Source organism: Vigna radiata, chromosome 1 (assembly GCF_000741045.1).
Source record: "Vigna radiata var. radiata cultivar VC1973A chromosome 1, Vradiata_ver6, whole genome shotgun sequence".
Classification (NCBI taxonomy): domain Eukaryota; kingdom Viridiplantae; phylum Streptophyta; class Magnoliopsida; order Fabales; family Fabaceae; genus Vigna; species Vigna radiata.
Window position 1 is genome coordinate 34,800,582 of NC_028351.1, and position 13,936 is coordinate 34,814,517.

The 13,936-nt window shown below is 32.1% G+C and overlaps 1 protein-coding gene across 7 annotated transcripts; it reads left to right on the plus strand.

Annotated features, from left to right (window-relative positions):
• The first annotated feature begins 570 nt into the window (after window positions 1–570).
• Window positions 571–8,495, plus strand: LOC106772571 (SKP1-like protein 21). Of its 7 annotated transcripts, none has more exons than XR_001376600.2 (11): window positions 572–745; window positions 2,319–2,614; window positions 3,622–3,843; window positions 4,119–4,310; window positions 4,404–4,514; window positions 4,642–4,720; window positions 5,502–5,599; window positions 5,749–5,930; window positions 7,143–7,273; window positions 7,587–7,781; window positions 8,438–8,495. XR_001376600.2 is itself a non-coding variant. In XM_022782554.1 (11 exons), the coding sequence occupies exons 4-11, from the start codon at window positions 3,622–3,624 to the stop codon at window positions 7,595–7,597; spliced, it is 1,026 nt and encodes a 341-aa protein (XP_022638275.1). In that variant the 5' UTR covers window positions 572–745; window positions 2,319–2,614; window positions 2,747–2,763; the 3' UTR covers window positions 7,598–8,032. The 7 variants fall into 7 exon arrangements, 3 of the variants coding, with proteins under 3 accessions (XP_022638275.1, XP_014514556.1, XP_022638300.1); XR_002668314.1 differs by lacking the exon at window positions 8,438–8,495 and adding an exon at window positions 8,090–8,376; XR_001376601.2 differs by lacking the exon at window positions 8,438–8,495 and adding an exon at window positions 8,167–8,376.
• The last annotated feature ends 5,441 nt before the right edge of the window (window positions 8,496–13,936 follow it).

The following is a 13,936-nucleotide window of genomic DNA, read 5'->3' on the forward strand; positions in this document are numbered from 1 at the left end:
AATTGTTGATTCACTTTAAAAAGAATTCAAATATTTTTTAAATGATTTTTAAAAAATTACGTTATATCTGATTTTTCATCGTGGAAGAAGATGTTAGTTCTTATAAGATTATTTTCAAAATAATTAAAAAGTTTTCAAAATTATTTTCCTAGTGCTACATTCTTAGATTCAAAATTTGATTTTTGTAAACCTAACATTTATTTTTATGATTTTTCATAATAGTGACTTTAAACTTTTACTTTTATTACTTTTAATTTATTTTTTCAGTTCGTGGTTTCGTTTTATGATACAATTCTATAAATAAGACTTAGATCATAGTAAAAAAAATAAATAAAAATATATTAGAAAGTAAAAACCTCTGTAAATTATAATATTATTTAGAACTAAATCACAATAATATTTTCCAAGGTTTACCATCACCTCCTCCATTTTTTTTTTCACAAATATTATCATTAAGTTTATTAAGATTATGATTTACATTTTTAGTTTGCACCTACATAACCACACGTGTCACTTTAGTTTTCCTTATCCGCTCTCAATATTTGGATAAGTAACAACACGTGTCATGTCTCTTTTGTTTGGTAGACTCACGTTGACACTCAACTACGGCACGCAAAGCCGACAAACAACGGAAAACCCTAACAAAATGCCCCGTTTCCATGTTATTCACTTTATGTAACAGGTTTCTTCCAGCTTCCACTTCCCCTTCGTGCATAACTTCTTCCATTTTCTCCTCTACTTCTAGGTACTTCTCTGTGCATATCACTGTTCATTTCAGTTTGCGGTTTCGACATTGAATTTGAACTCTGCTGGTTACGGCGGTGATTAAGGAGTTGATATTGGTTTGCTGCTGTAATTTGAGCTTAATTTGATGAAAGCTCGAGTTTTGCTTTTTAGTTTCATGCTGGTGTTGCCTTTGGTAGCTTGACTGGTTGGATAGGTTTTTGTTTAATTTCTTCTGAAGTTGCTAAAAATGAATGGTTTAAACTTCTATTGGTGTAAGTTAGAGTGTTTAGTGTGGAATTGCTTGGCTACTGCTTGTGTGTGTTTGGCCAGTGGAATTTGGAAATTATGGATGGTTAGATGTTTCAATTTGATATTTTATAGAAGTGTTTTCAGTTAACACTAAATGTTAGATATTTTTAAAGAAAGCTTGCTATTTTTATTCCCTCAACCATGAATCTAAATCCACTTAATGGCAGCAAGCTGTTTTGATAATAGTAACAGAAATGGCACATTGTTTGAGTCCCATTATTTGGTTTTATGATTTTTTTGAAGTAGATATTTAAAACAAGATGCATGGTTTTCGGCATTTGGTACACAAAATCGTGCAATTAGTGTACAAAGTAAAAGTACTTTATCATTTTTGTAAGTAATTGTGGAAATCATAAACCAAGCAACTCCCATTATTAATGTTTACCTCGGGTTTTCCAGCAGTAGCATTCATTGATACATAGTAGTGCGGTGGTAAGCTAATAAGATATACCAGTTGTTTTTTTTTTTTCTTTTGTTATTACTTGCAATAATGTTGGATTGTAAAATACAATTGTGGGGTCGGTAATGGAACATTTGGGACAGCAACAAAACTTGCCCCTGCTACCCCCTTTGTCTTGAAGGATCCCACCCGTTATGGAACATTTGGCTGCACCCACTGCACCCACTTTTTAATTCTCTAACAGAAAAATATGCCACAACTTTCGTGGTTGAAATCATGATGATTAACTTAATTGCATAGACTAGGTTATGTTCTCTTGATGAATATAAATATATACCCCATAGATCCCAGGGTAAGAGTTTCTCCTTCACCATTTATAATAGAGAAACTTAGAAAGGATTTGCAATTTTCTTTGTGTAATTTATATTAACTTGAAATTCATCAGTTACTTTCTGGCTATTGTGGAAAGAGGAGTGCAAAATTTTATAGTTATGAGGAAGTTTGGAATTGAAAAAAATTCTTTTTACTTTTAGCACCTTTAAAATAGAGTAATTCAGGTTTTTTCTGCATAGAGTAAAATTAGAAGCAGTTTTTGAGATGAAACTTTGTTACTTTATCTCATTGACTTTAAAATCATTTTGTCTAACAATATGATTGTTACCCTCTGGCAGTGCAGTTATTGAATATTGAAAGTTATCGCGTTGATAAATATTTCTCAAAATTGTGTTCACTTCTTTGTTTTCTTGATTCTCGACATATTCGTGCATGCACACAATTATCATTGTGATAAAGAACTTGAATTGATAAAATATTTGAAATGTTTTAATGTTGCGACCTTCTTTTGATACGTTTAAGCTGAACATCACATGGTTTATTGCTACAGAACCTCCTGCTCTATCATTCAGTACAGGACTTTGGAAACACTTCTCTCATGAGAATGCTGTTAAAGCTGTCATTGGAGTCCAGAGTTATCTCTCTTTGTGAATAATAAATGAAGTGTCTACCTTTATATTGCAAACCGAGGTCTTTGAAGGAGTGAAAGTTCCCTTTGTGTTTTAATTTTCTTGCTACCAAATTGTGAAAAATAATAAATTTGTCACCTGTGCCAAGCACCTAGTAGTTGCAACCTGTGTCCTGTTTTCAATGTCTGGCACTGCTATGGCAGTTGTGAAACCTGAGGTATGGTGTCATTATATTCAATCTATTTTTTTCTTTTATTTCATGAGTTATTATTTGTTGTTATGGTTTTGTGTGTTGGCTCAATGCATATTAAACTATTGTATCTGAAATTGCATTCCCATCTTATAACAGCAGGTCCTAATGACTGGGTAAAGAGCTTTGGCCTATACTTCTAGTTTCCAATGTGTGTGAACTAATGCATTCTGAAGTAGTAGTTCATTTTCTTTTTTACGTGTCTTAACTATTTTAGATTATGTAAGTAAGAAGATTCCTCAGATATAAAGCTTGTTCTCTCCTAAATTTTTTCCTTTACCTTTCTTTTGATCACTGATCTTCATTTAGCTGTAATTTTATTATGACATCACCATTATTGTTTCTTCCCTTCTTTTTCTGTTTCTTGCTTTTCTCTGTATGTAAATAGATATTATTCTTCTATTCAAATTATCTGCCTTTATGGTTTTTGCAGATGATTTTTTTCTAGGAGATCACATGGGATATGCCCTTTTGTTCAATCATTTCAATGTTTTAGGCCCATATGTAGCACTTATGGGCCATTAATTTTCTCATACAAGGCTCATTGCCCATATAGGATGATTAAATGAAGACATAAGAAGGAAAACTACTTAGTGTTGAAGCTGTATAATATTGGGATGGGAAGAAATTGCTTGTATCAGATCTTTGAATTTGTAGATAAGATTTTAGGAATTAACATTTTAGGGTTTTTCTAATATTACATATTCTGTTGCATCTTTAATACAAATGAATATCAGTCAGGTTCAGATGCAGGAATTTTATTCAGCTGGAACAAGTAAATAATATGATATCACATAAATAAATACAGTAACTTTTTTCTTCTTCTCCAAGTATAGCTATTTTTCTATTACTTTAAACGAAGAAACAATAACGAGGTTACTGAGTTGTTTTTGAAATTTGGAACATGGTAAAGTTAAGTTTATTGTTGTCCCCTGAGTAGTTTGTTAATTTCACCTTGCCTTTGGCATGCTTAGATGACATCCTACATCTGGCTTCAAACTGTGGATGGCTCTATTCATCAAGTAGAGGAAGAGGTAGCCATGTTTTGCCCTATGATTTGCCAGGAAGTACTTCAAACAGGCATGGGATCTTCCAAAACTTGTGCTATATCTCTTCCACATCATGTCAATCCTGCAATCTTTGATTTGATACTTGATTACTGTCGGTTTCACCAAGTACCAGGACATTCTAACAAGGTATGGAATTATCCAACTTTCATGTGATTCGTTTTTACCTTGATTTTAGGGATATATATTTTTCGGTATTCCTTCATTATTTAAAAAGATTTGATGCTTGTTTGTTTTAAAGTATATTTATAATTTAGACTACTACTTGATCCAATTTGGGCAACATTTGATAACTTGTCCGCACCATCAAAGTATTATCTGTACTATTTCTTTTACCAGCTGAAATACTGGGGAAATGGCATGATTTATAGATTAACGAGTATTTGGTTGTGCTGCTATTGTAGGAGCTCAAAATTTTCAACGAGAAGTTTGTACGGATAGATACAAAGAAGTTATGTGAGTTGACATCTGCTGCTGACAGCCTCCAACTGAAGCCTTTGGTTGACCTGACCAGTCGAGCCCTTGCTAGGATTATTGAAGGAAAAACTCCCGAGGAGATTCGTGAAACATTTCATTTGCCTGATGACCTGACTGAGGTATGTGATTAAAGCAAAAGTAAGGTCATATGTTCTCATTTGCGTAAATGACCTCTACAAACATGTTTCTTGATTTACTTCGATCACTTACAGGAAGAGAAGCTGGAGCCTCTGAGAAACGTAACTGATGATCCTCGTATTCGACTTCTAAACAGATTGTATGCTAGAAAGAGGAAAGAACTACAAGAGAGAAAGAAACTGAAGGTATTTTCTACCATTTTAATGTCATCAATGTTCTTGAACTTGCATATTGAATGTTCATATGATTCTTGGTTATGACAAACTTGTCAGATTGTGTTGCAAGCACACTGAAATGTTTCACCTGTTTCAGGATGTTGCGGTTGAGGAGGAACCAAAGGATGAGCGTTCAGTTGAAGATCTTCTATCATTTATTAATGGCGCAGATGGAGGTATGTCATGTCATTCACCTTGACTCTTCTATAAATTCCATTAATCAGTACTTCTGTTTCCTTGTGGCTATCTTATCACATCTTTCGTTTTATTTTGGGAGAGGGGTGATGCAGATGAACCATGGCAATCTTGTCTTGTATTGTTAAAGAAAAAGTATATTGCTTTAATTTTATTTTGTTTTTCTCTGCCATACTGCAATGGGACTTGTTTCCTTAGCTTTGACTTTTATTGGTGTACGCTATATACATAATAAATTATTTAAATCTAATGCTGATTAAATTTTAGTTTTGGAAGTTACCTGGAATATAAGATTTGCCTGCTGCTATTGTTTATTATTATTATTATTATTATTATTATTATTATCACTACTTTAGAATATCTAAAATTTATCTGATCATATAACTTATTCTAGCATGTTATAGTACAATAATGATATAATCCTATAATTTTTAGATTTTTTAGGAGACTGCATTTGGGATAATGATTTCCAAACAATGTTTGGGACTCGAGATGGGGTTAGTCTGGGAGATCACAAATAGGACAAAGACCGGCTACTTTATGCTACTACTGATATTATTTAGTTTTGTTATTATTATTTTGATGCGTGGAGTTGCCTCTTGTTTGTGATAAATCCTAGAGCTATGTTGATTTCGCGTCTCTGATAATCACATAAAATTTTCTACATTTTTATATTTCTTGTAGTTATTATAATATTTTTAATGCACCCTATCTTGTTTTATTTTTTATTTGCTTACTCCGGGGATATGAATGATTTGGCAGATATAAAGGGAACTAGAGCAAGTAAAAATAAAAAGAAGAATAGAAGGAAAGACCAGGCAAAGGATCTTTCTTCAAAAAATGCAAATGAAAACAATAAGGTTAGACTCTGCCACCTAATAAAATACTTGTTCAGCATCTATTACACAACATATTTTATTAGACTTGAGTCCTCATTTTGCATTGCTTATATTCACAATACCTGTTTTAAAAAAAGTTTTGTTTCTCATTCAATATCCTTTTATATTAGGGGTTGAATCTTCTTCCTTCTGCATATCACAATGTCAATTTTGACAAGGCCTTAGAGGCCTCTGCAAGTAAACACTCAAGGATGCAAACCATTCCAGCTGTTAATTTTTCTCCAAAATTTGAATTTATTGATGGTGATGTCGACGATGATTTAGATCCTGCTGTGAAGGAGGAGCTTGACAGGTTAGATACATGCTTCTGCTAGTTCTTCAATTGATGAGGAATAAGTTCAAAACTGATGGTTCCAAAGCTTGAAGCTTGAAGATTTGATGTTTTTCTTATTTGTGCAATAGTTTGATGTTGAAAGATGTTGTAATTCCTGAAATCATAAATCAAATGATATCTTTCTCCCCATTTATCATTATCAAATTTAATAAAGACCACATGTAAAGAGAGGAAAGTAGATAACAAAAGACTTCATTGATAAGGCAAGCTTGAATACAAGTCATTGGGTAATATTAGAGAGAATACAATAGAGATTAGCAAAGGTAATAAACACACGAACAAAAAAATACAACATATCAAACCAACAAGTAACTATAAAGACACAAAATGAAAAGACAGAAAACACACAAAAGAAGCCTATTTTCCTCTCTGGAGAGAAAATACAACCTATCAAACCAACAAGCAACTATAAAGACACTCAATGAAAAGACAAAGAAAACACACAAGAATCCTATTTTTCCATGTGGAGATGCATCTCATTATTTTGTTCTTTGATGACTTGATTCTTGTCACGAAGATTAGCAAATCCCCTTTCACAAGGTGAGAAAGGTCTCTTGTGTTTTATGATTTCAGGAATTAAAACATCTTCAGGATCGAATTATTGTACAAATAAGGATGACCCGTTGTCATCATCAAATGAGTTTGTTGGTTCAAAAGCTTGAAACTAGAAGATTTGATGTTTTCAACCACCAATAGCTAAAGGGATTCGGTCTTGTGTCTGGAGTTGTAATTTTGTGGTTAATCTTGTGTAGTTGATTCGGTTGCCTAAGATTATGTAGAGGAATCATTTTGGATTGCCTTTGTAAAGGTTAAGTTGGGAAGGATCTTTTTAATGGGTTAAGAGCATCAGTTGGCTGTAGAATATATTTGTCCTCCTGACAAGTAGACTCTATGGACCACAGAATCCTTCTGGTCGGTTTTGTGGTTATTTTCATGGATTTCATTCCTCTAAAATTATAATTACTCGAGGATTCCTGCACAATTGAATTTGGTGTGGAATGTGATGCAGTTGTCTTAGTTGTGCACTCATACTTTATGATTAGACAACTAGTGGAATGGATATATCAAATATAACCTATGAAAGAGGATAGCCTTATCAGCTAATTTTTGACTGTTTATTTTATTGTATTCTCTCTATCTTGCATTTATTGACTGTTTCTTTTCCTGTAGGGAAGTGGAAGATTTTGCGCGAAGATTGAATTCAGATTGGCCTGAAAGGATGCAAATTTTATCTTTGGGTCAGGACAGAAGACTGGTACCAATTTCTGTGAATGGCAATGGTTCAACGCACCTGTACACGAGTATATCTTTCTTTCTTCTCAATATATTCCTACATGCTGCCTTGATTTCTATTAGAAGCATCTAGACATTCTGATCTGGTTGTTAGTTGTTCTAAGATATGACTCTGGATTGAGGGCTAAAGAAGTAGTGATGGCGTTGTTGCATATGTTAATTATTTTCAAAGACTTGTGTTATTTCCTAGGGCTTGATCATTGTGTCTGTTTTTAGTCCCCGTCCCACCCTTTTTGATCGTTTGCATATCTGTACATCATGCTGACGACTATAAGTTTTGAATCTGAAAATAATTTGAATTGATAACTGACAATTGACTAGGTCTGTGTTGAGGGTGAGGAGTTGCAGCTGGGTTCATGATTGCAAGTCTATCATTGAGCATTTAACTTATGGTACATCTAGGCTTTTGATGATAGTACAACACTGGCAGATAATTCAATTTCTAAGTTTAGAGGAAGTTGAAGTGATCTGAAAGGATGGCAGCTCAGAGTTTGCAAGTCTCTTTGTAAACACCATGTGAGTAATATTTATTTGTTCCTTATAACTGATAATCAAACCGTGGCTTTGTTTCTTAAATTTGAGCTTTTTGAATTCTGCGAGCAAGGGGAGAGGGACTGATAGAGAGAGAAAATGTGTGAAAAAGGATGAATAAAAAGAATCTTGAAAAGAAATTTGAGTATAATGACCTTGCCCTTGTTTCCTTGTATTTATTCCAATCTCCATGATACTTCCAGGCCTTTGATTTTTTAAAATTTAATTCATTGTTATATTTTTGTTTCTATGGTATAGTTAGTTTGTAGATGACTAATATTGTTCCCCTTCAGTTGCACAACCACCTTAATATCTCCAAGCTTTTTCGTCGAATTGTATTATTATAGCTGAATTTTCTTGTACCTTTTAGTGGTGAGTTTTGGGTTGATTGCAAGATAGAGGATTGATTGCGTACTTACCACAAAGGAAAACGAATTTTCCTTTTAGCTTTGGCTTCATATCATTTATAAGATGTTGCTGAACGATAAGGGCACACCTCTATGTACATTTAGAGTTAGACTGCTCTCTGGGTTAATATGCTTCACTAGTATTTTTTTATAAAAGTTGAGAAATTTTCTTATTTTTACCTCATTCATTTTGTATCTTCTTCTGCTTACTTGTTGAAAAAATTATTTAAACAGGTTCAAGCGATTGGAAGGAATTTATTTATGGTTTCTAAACTCTATATACTGTTGATTCTCTGCTATTTCAATTTCTCCCTGCTATCTTTATTTAGTGCTTTTAGCCTGTCTTTGTAATGTAGAGGGTAGATAATCATAGAAATAAGTGGGAAATTATGGACTAGTTTATTTAAACTTAAAATAAGTTTTTCGAAATATTTTTCTAAAAGTTAGTTAGATTTATTTGTTAAACTAAATAGGAAATTATTTATCTTTAAAATAAGTGGATTGAACATGCTAATGAAAAAGAGATTAGAAAAATACTTATTTTATACAAGTATTATTTTGAACATAAACAATTCTAAAAGCTTCTCATATTGAAGCGTAATGTAGGGATGATAATAAGATGAGTACCAGTTTCATTATTATTTTCATTCTTAAAGTAAAAGTTTGTTTGTTAAAGTAAAAAATTATCTATATGATAGGAATGAAATTGTTGTTCCATTTTTATTTTATTGGAAATGGGTATTATCTATATTTTCTTTTTAACGGTTTTGAATATTAATTGTATAATTTTTTAATATCAGATATTAAGATATAAATTTTAATTATATAAAAGAGTACCAATTAATAATTTATTGAATAAAAGTTAAATAATTATAAAAAAATGAAAATGATTAAATGTAAGTTAATCTAATAAATTATGAAATTGAAGATTAAATAAAAGTTAATGTAAACTTTTAGAATTATTAAATAAATTAAAATGAAATAACATGTTTTTTAAGTCACAATTTCAACGTGTCATAGTTATCAGTTTTTTTTTTTCTTTCAAAATGACATTATTTATAGTAGATTTTCAATAATATTGTTTACTAATCATGATAAAAGAGAAACTGAATTCAAAAATTCATTTTTGATACAAAAATGCTAGAATTTGGTTCCTGAATTCTAAACTACTTTTTTAAATTTATTTTAATTAAAATAAAAAATTTAAAATATAGTAATGAAAATAATTAATATTTTTTCAATATTCACAATATTTAAAATTTATTTTGTAACAATTAAATTTTGAAATTTAATTAATATCGAGATTTTGTTAAAAAAATTAAATGATTTGATAATAAAAATTAAAAATTTAAATACTCAGATTAATTATTTGAGTATGTTTATAATTAAATGAATTTATTGATTAAATTTTAAATAATATATACTATTTATGAAATAAATTTATTTATAGTAACTTGTTTATAAAGCTAAATGATATAATATATATACCTTTGCTAAGTGTAATAAATATTTTAAAATTATATCAATATATTTTGTATAGATTTAATGATATTTGAATTTTTCAAAAAGTAAAATAAAAATTGTTCTAAAACAAAAATAAATATTCTATTAATAAAAGTTGTTATAATTTTTTAAACTTGTAATAATTTCAAAAAATTTATTGAGTTAATTATGTAACCTATTAAATGATATGCTAAATCAAATTTTGATGTGGTTATTAATAAAATGTCATGTAACAACTATTTTCTAATTTTAAATAATGTAGTACTTTCTTGTATAATACTTTTATTTTGTGATTTAACAATAATATTTTAATTTTGTAATAATGATAAAATTAATTTGATAATAAAAATTGAAATTTAAGTTATAATTGTAATAAGTCATTTAAATTAATATTGCAAATATGTATTTATTAAAAATATTAATTTTTTTTCTAAATAATTTAAGTTAAAAATTCAAATAAATATTAAACATATCCATTATAATAATATGGAAATTAATAAATTTAAATTAAAAACAAATCAATAATATTTACAAAATAAATAAATAACTAATAAAAGATATACTAATTTTTTAATTCATATTAATTATTAAATTATTTATATAAAATTTATAAAAAATAATAATCAATTTTAGTTTTTAAGAAAATTTAAAAAATGAAGATAACCCAAACTTATATTAACAATATCCTTCTTCCACATACAGACCACCCATATTTGGTTTTTTACCTCCAAAAACAATAAAAATAATAATAAAGATAATAACAATAATAAAGATAATAACAATAATAATAATAATAATAATAATAATAATAATAATAATAATAATAATAATAATAATAATAATAAAATCGTAAAAAGTTAAGATTAAAAATCGATAATATAATGTTCTTGTCATAGCCATTACATCGAATACTCATACAACACAATAAAATATAACATAATAAAACACAATAACTAAGAGTTTTGATAATCTTGCCACATATGATTTGCTATAGAATCTTTGATACTACTACCAATCCTACGGTCGTCTTCTCTAAGTTGAGATGATGAAGCATTATACTCTTCCCTTTCATTCAACTCATTATCAACTTCATTAAGTAATGAGTCATCGTTATCCACGCCACGAAGGAAGTTGTGTAAGATACAACAAGCTAATAAATTGTCTCAAATCCATAGTGTGGTCCAGTGCCACTTGTAGTTATAGAGAATCGTTTTCTCAACACACCAAAAGTTCTTTCAATAATATTTCTCAACGATGAATGTCGATGATTAAACAACTCACGTGCATTTTGTGGTCCTCTACGAGTATATTCTTTAAGGTGATATCTTACATCTCTATATGGAGTCAAAACTGTGCTTTTCAACATAAATCCAGCATCACCGAGGTAGTATTTTCCTACAATTTTGTACATATACAGGTATTTAGTCACAAATAAATAAAATCTTCAACATCACAATTTAGACACTCACCTTGGGGGATAACCAACGGATCATCTTTATCAAGAGCATTTTTTAAAATTCTTGAATCAGATGCAGTGTGATGGGTGTCGCCGCCCAATCAAATTTTATGAGCATAAAGAATATGCAGTATAATGCTAGGAAGTGACTCCTAGGTCGTCTCACAAGGACCAACTGCGATTCAGAATCAGGTCTAACATATAGTGGGGGGTTTTGAAAAGTTTGTGGTGAATGCGGACGAATTAAATTAAAATGGAAATTAAACACACCAACCATAATTAAAAGCATTAAAATAAAGACTAGAATTCTAATAAAAATAAAAATGCAAGATAAGTCACTAAAGAAAATAACATGATGGCAAATAATTTAACACGTATTGCATAAGAGAATTGAAGCAAGGAATTAACATAGTAAATATAAGCAACAACCGAAGCTTGAGTTCACATAGTAAGCACCACCTAATCCATCTTCAATCAACTTTATTCTTCAAGGTAGAAGGAAAGAAACTCATAACTGGACCCACCATTTTGCAGTCAATAAAACCGTGAACCATGAATCACATTTCCCAATGCTCTCTTGAAAACAAAACACACATTTTTTTTAACCCAAGTAACGTTCCAGAACCTTATAAAATGTTCCAAGCCTTTCTTTACTCAATAAAAACTTAAGGAGAAGAAAACGAAATGCTGCACCCAACNAAACGGAAAGAAGAAAATGCTTTTCTTATTCAATCAAAAACAGAACCGTGAGCCACAACCAGGACGTGATGTGTGCTTTCCACTTTCTTCAGCCAAACTTTCGATCAATGAAGACTAATAGAGAAAGTTAAGCACTTGCACAAAAACTAAAATAAAATGGAAGGAAAATGAGATTTTTCATTGAACTATCAAAACCGTGGGCTTATTCCCATTTTCTGAAAACGTATCAAAGCTTCTTTCCTATTCTCTGATTCTAAAGCAAGCAAAGATGATAAGAATCCATAAGCTGTGACGGGTGCTACTTCAATCAACAGAAAAACAACATCTATTCTCAAGGAAAAATGCAAGTGTTCGCAGTTCCAGCTTAAAAATAATAAAAACCTCTAGAATTCTATAATGCAACGTTGAAGAAAGCTTAAAAGAAAAACAAGAAAAAAAAAAATTGCAGCTGGGAGCAATTCAACCAAAATCCAGGTGCTGTTCCATTTCTCCCCAGTCTCTCCCCTCTCAATGCCGTCCCCCTAGGAATCCTATACCTAGCGTTTTTGTGTCCAAGCTGGACGTGTTTTTTTTTAGCCCAACGCTACATGGGATTGCCCTTTTTTTTATTGCTGGGCCGTGGAAGACATCAACCTGGATTGTATCTTCTCAAGGCTGCGGGAAAAGATGTGGGTAGCAGCTTGCTCTTTTTTTTTTGGACCGTGACACTCCTCATTTAATTGCATGAAAGCAAAGTCTTCACCCAAGCTGCTGGGTCAGGTGCTTGCGGGATGGATGATGGTCTTGACGCTGCAGCTGGATTTGGCTGGACTTCTTGCGTGCTACAGCTTTGCTTGGGCCGGAGTGTTGCTGTGAAGCAAGGAGGTGCGTGGCTTGCTGCAAGGTTGGAGCTGCTGGATGCAATTCTGTGCATGGGCCGAGACGTGCAAAAGCTTGACTGTTTCTCATAAAATCTCCAAGTTGTTGAACATAACTTCAAACTGGACCTGCTAGAGCGTAATAGCTCTTTCATCTGCTGGTTCTTACTCCATGGGCCGAAAGTCTTCTCCAAAGCTAGACTATGTATTCAGCTGGCCCGTGAAGATATTGGAAGCTGCTGTAAGCGTGGACGGTTGAAGCCTAACGAATGCTAGAATGTGTGGAGGTTGGACAAGTTGCTGGGCTGAAGCTTCGTTGGTGGGTGCAACCTCTCCAAGCAAATGAGTGCAACTTCATTTTCTTCAACGCTGATCCTCCACTTCATACTGCTGGCTGCTACCCTTCATAATCATTTGGCTGCACCATAAAATAAATCAGCTAGCTGCACTCCTTTGATGGCAATTACTCATGCAACTCCTATTTCTTTTGGGCCATGAGGTGCTTGTTAGACTTTGCAGCCCATTTAAAATGGAACCAACTCTGCATGTGGGCTGCTGTACGTGATGAAGGCTGCACCCTTCCAGATGTGTGTGTGCGACTTCTTAAATTCAAGGAAGTGCTGCTGCCCTACGTTCTAGATACTCCCTTGGACGTCCATGGGCCCCGCTGCACCAGCCTTCACCGTTTGCACCTCCGCTTTCTACTGGGTTATGTGGGGGCTGCTGAATGCTTTGCTTCAATGGGCTACGCTTTTCTGGGCCATGGAACCACTCATGTGTGTGCTTTCAATATAAGTAGGTTCGTGCACTTCTTTCTTGGATCGCGATACATTGACAACCAATTTTTGACAACGATTTGCCAACGTCATATGTCAGCATTCTATTGGCTCACTTTAATTTATTTTCTAATTAAAAAACTGATGTGAAAAAGGTGACTTTGTGTTATTCCGAAAACACCCTCAATCATTTTAATCAAACTTTCTCCTTCAAAGCACGTATCTCTCTCCATTTTCGGTTTTGCTTTCTCTCTGAAGCTCTCTCTCTATCCATTTTAGGTTTTCGTGTTCCTTTGCAGCTGTTCTCGGTGTGTCTATTTTTCTAAGGCATTGAATTGATGAGCAATATGTGTGGACGTTGATGGATTTTGTTGGGTTAGTATCGTGAGTTCTACATTTTGTTTGGGTGTAAGTCACAAAGTCCCTCTTCCTCATACAAGCA

Coding starts and splice junctions, on each gene's coding strand:
- LOC106772571 (XM_014659070.2), top strand. CDS start 2,579: ATGTCTGGCACTGCTATGGCAGTTGTGAAACCTGAG. Junction 2,615..3,621: donor TGGCAGTTGTGAAACCTGAG/GTATGGTGTCAT, acceptor TGGCATGCTTAG/ATGACATCCTACATCTGGCT. Junction 4,721..5,501: donor TATTAATGGCGCAGATGGAG/GTATGTCATGTC, acceptor ATGATTTGGCAG/ATATAAAGGGAACTAGAGCA.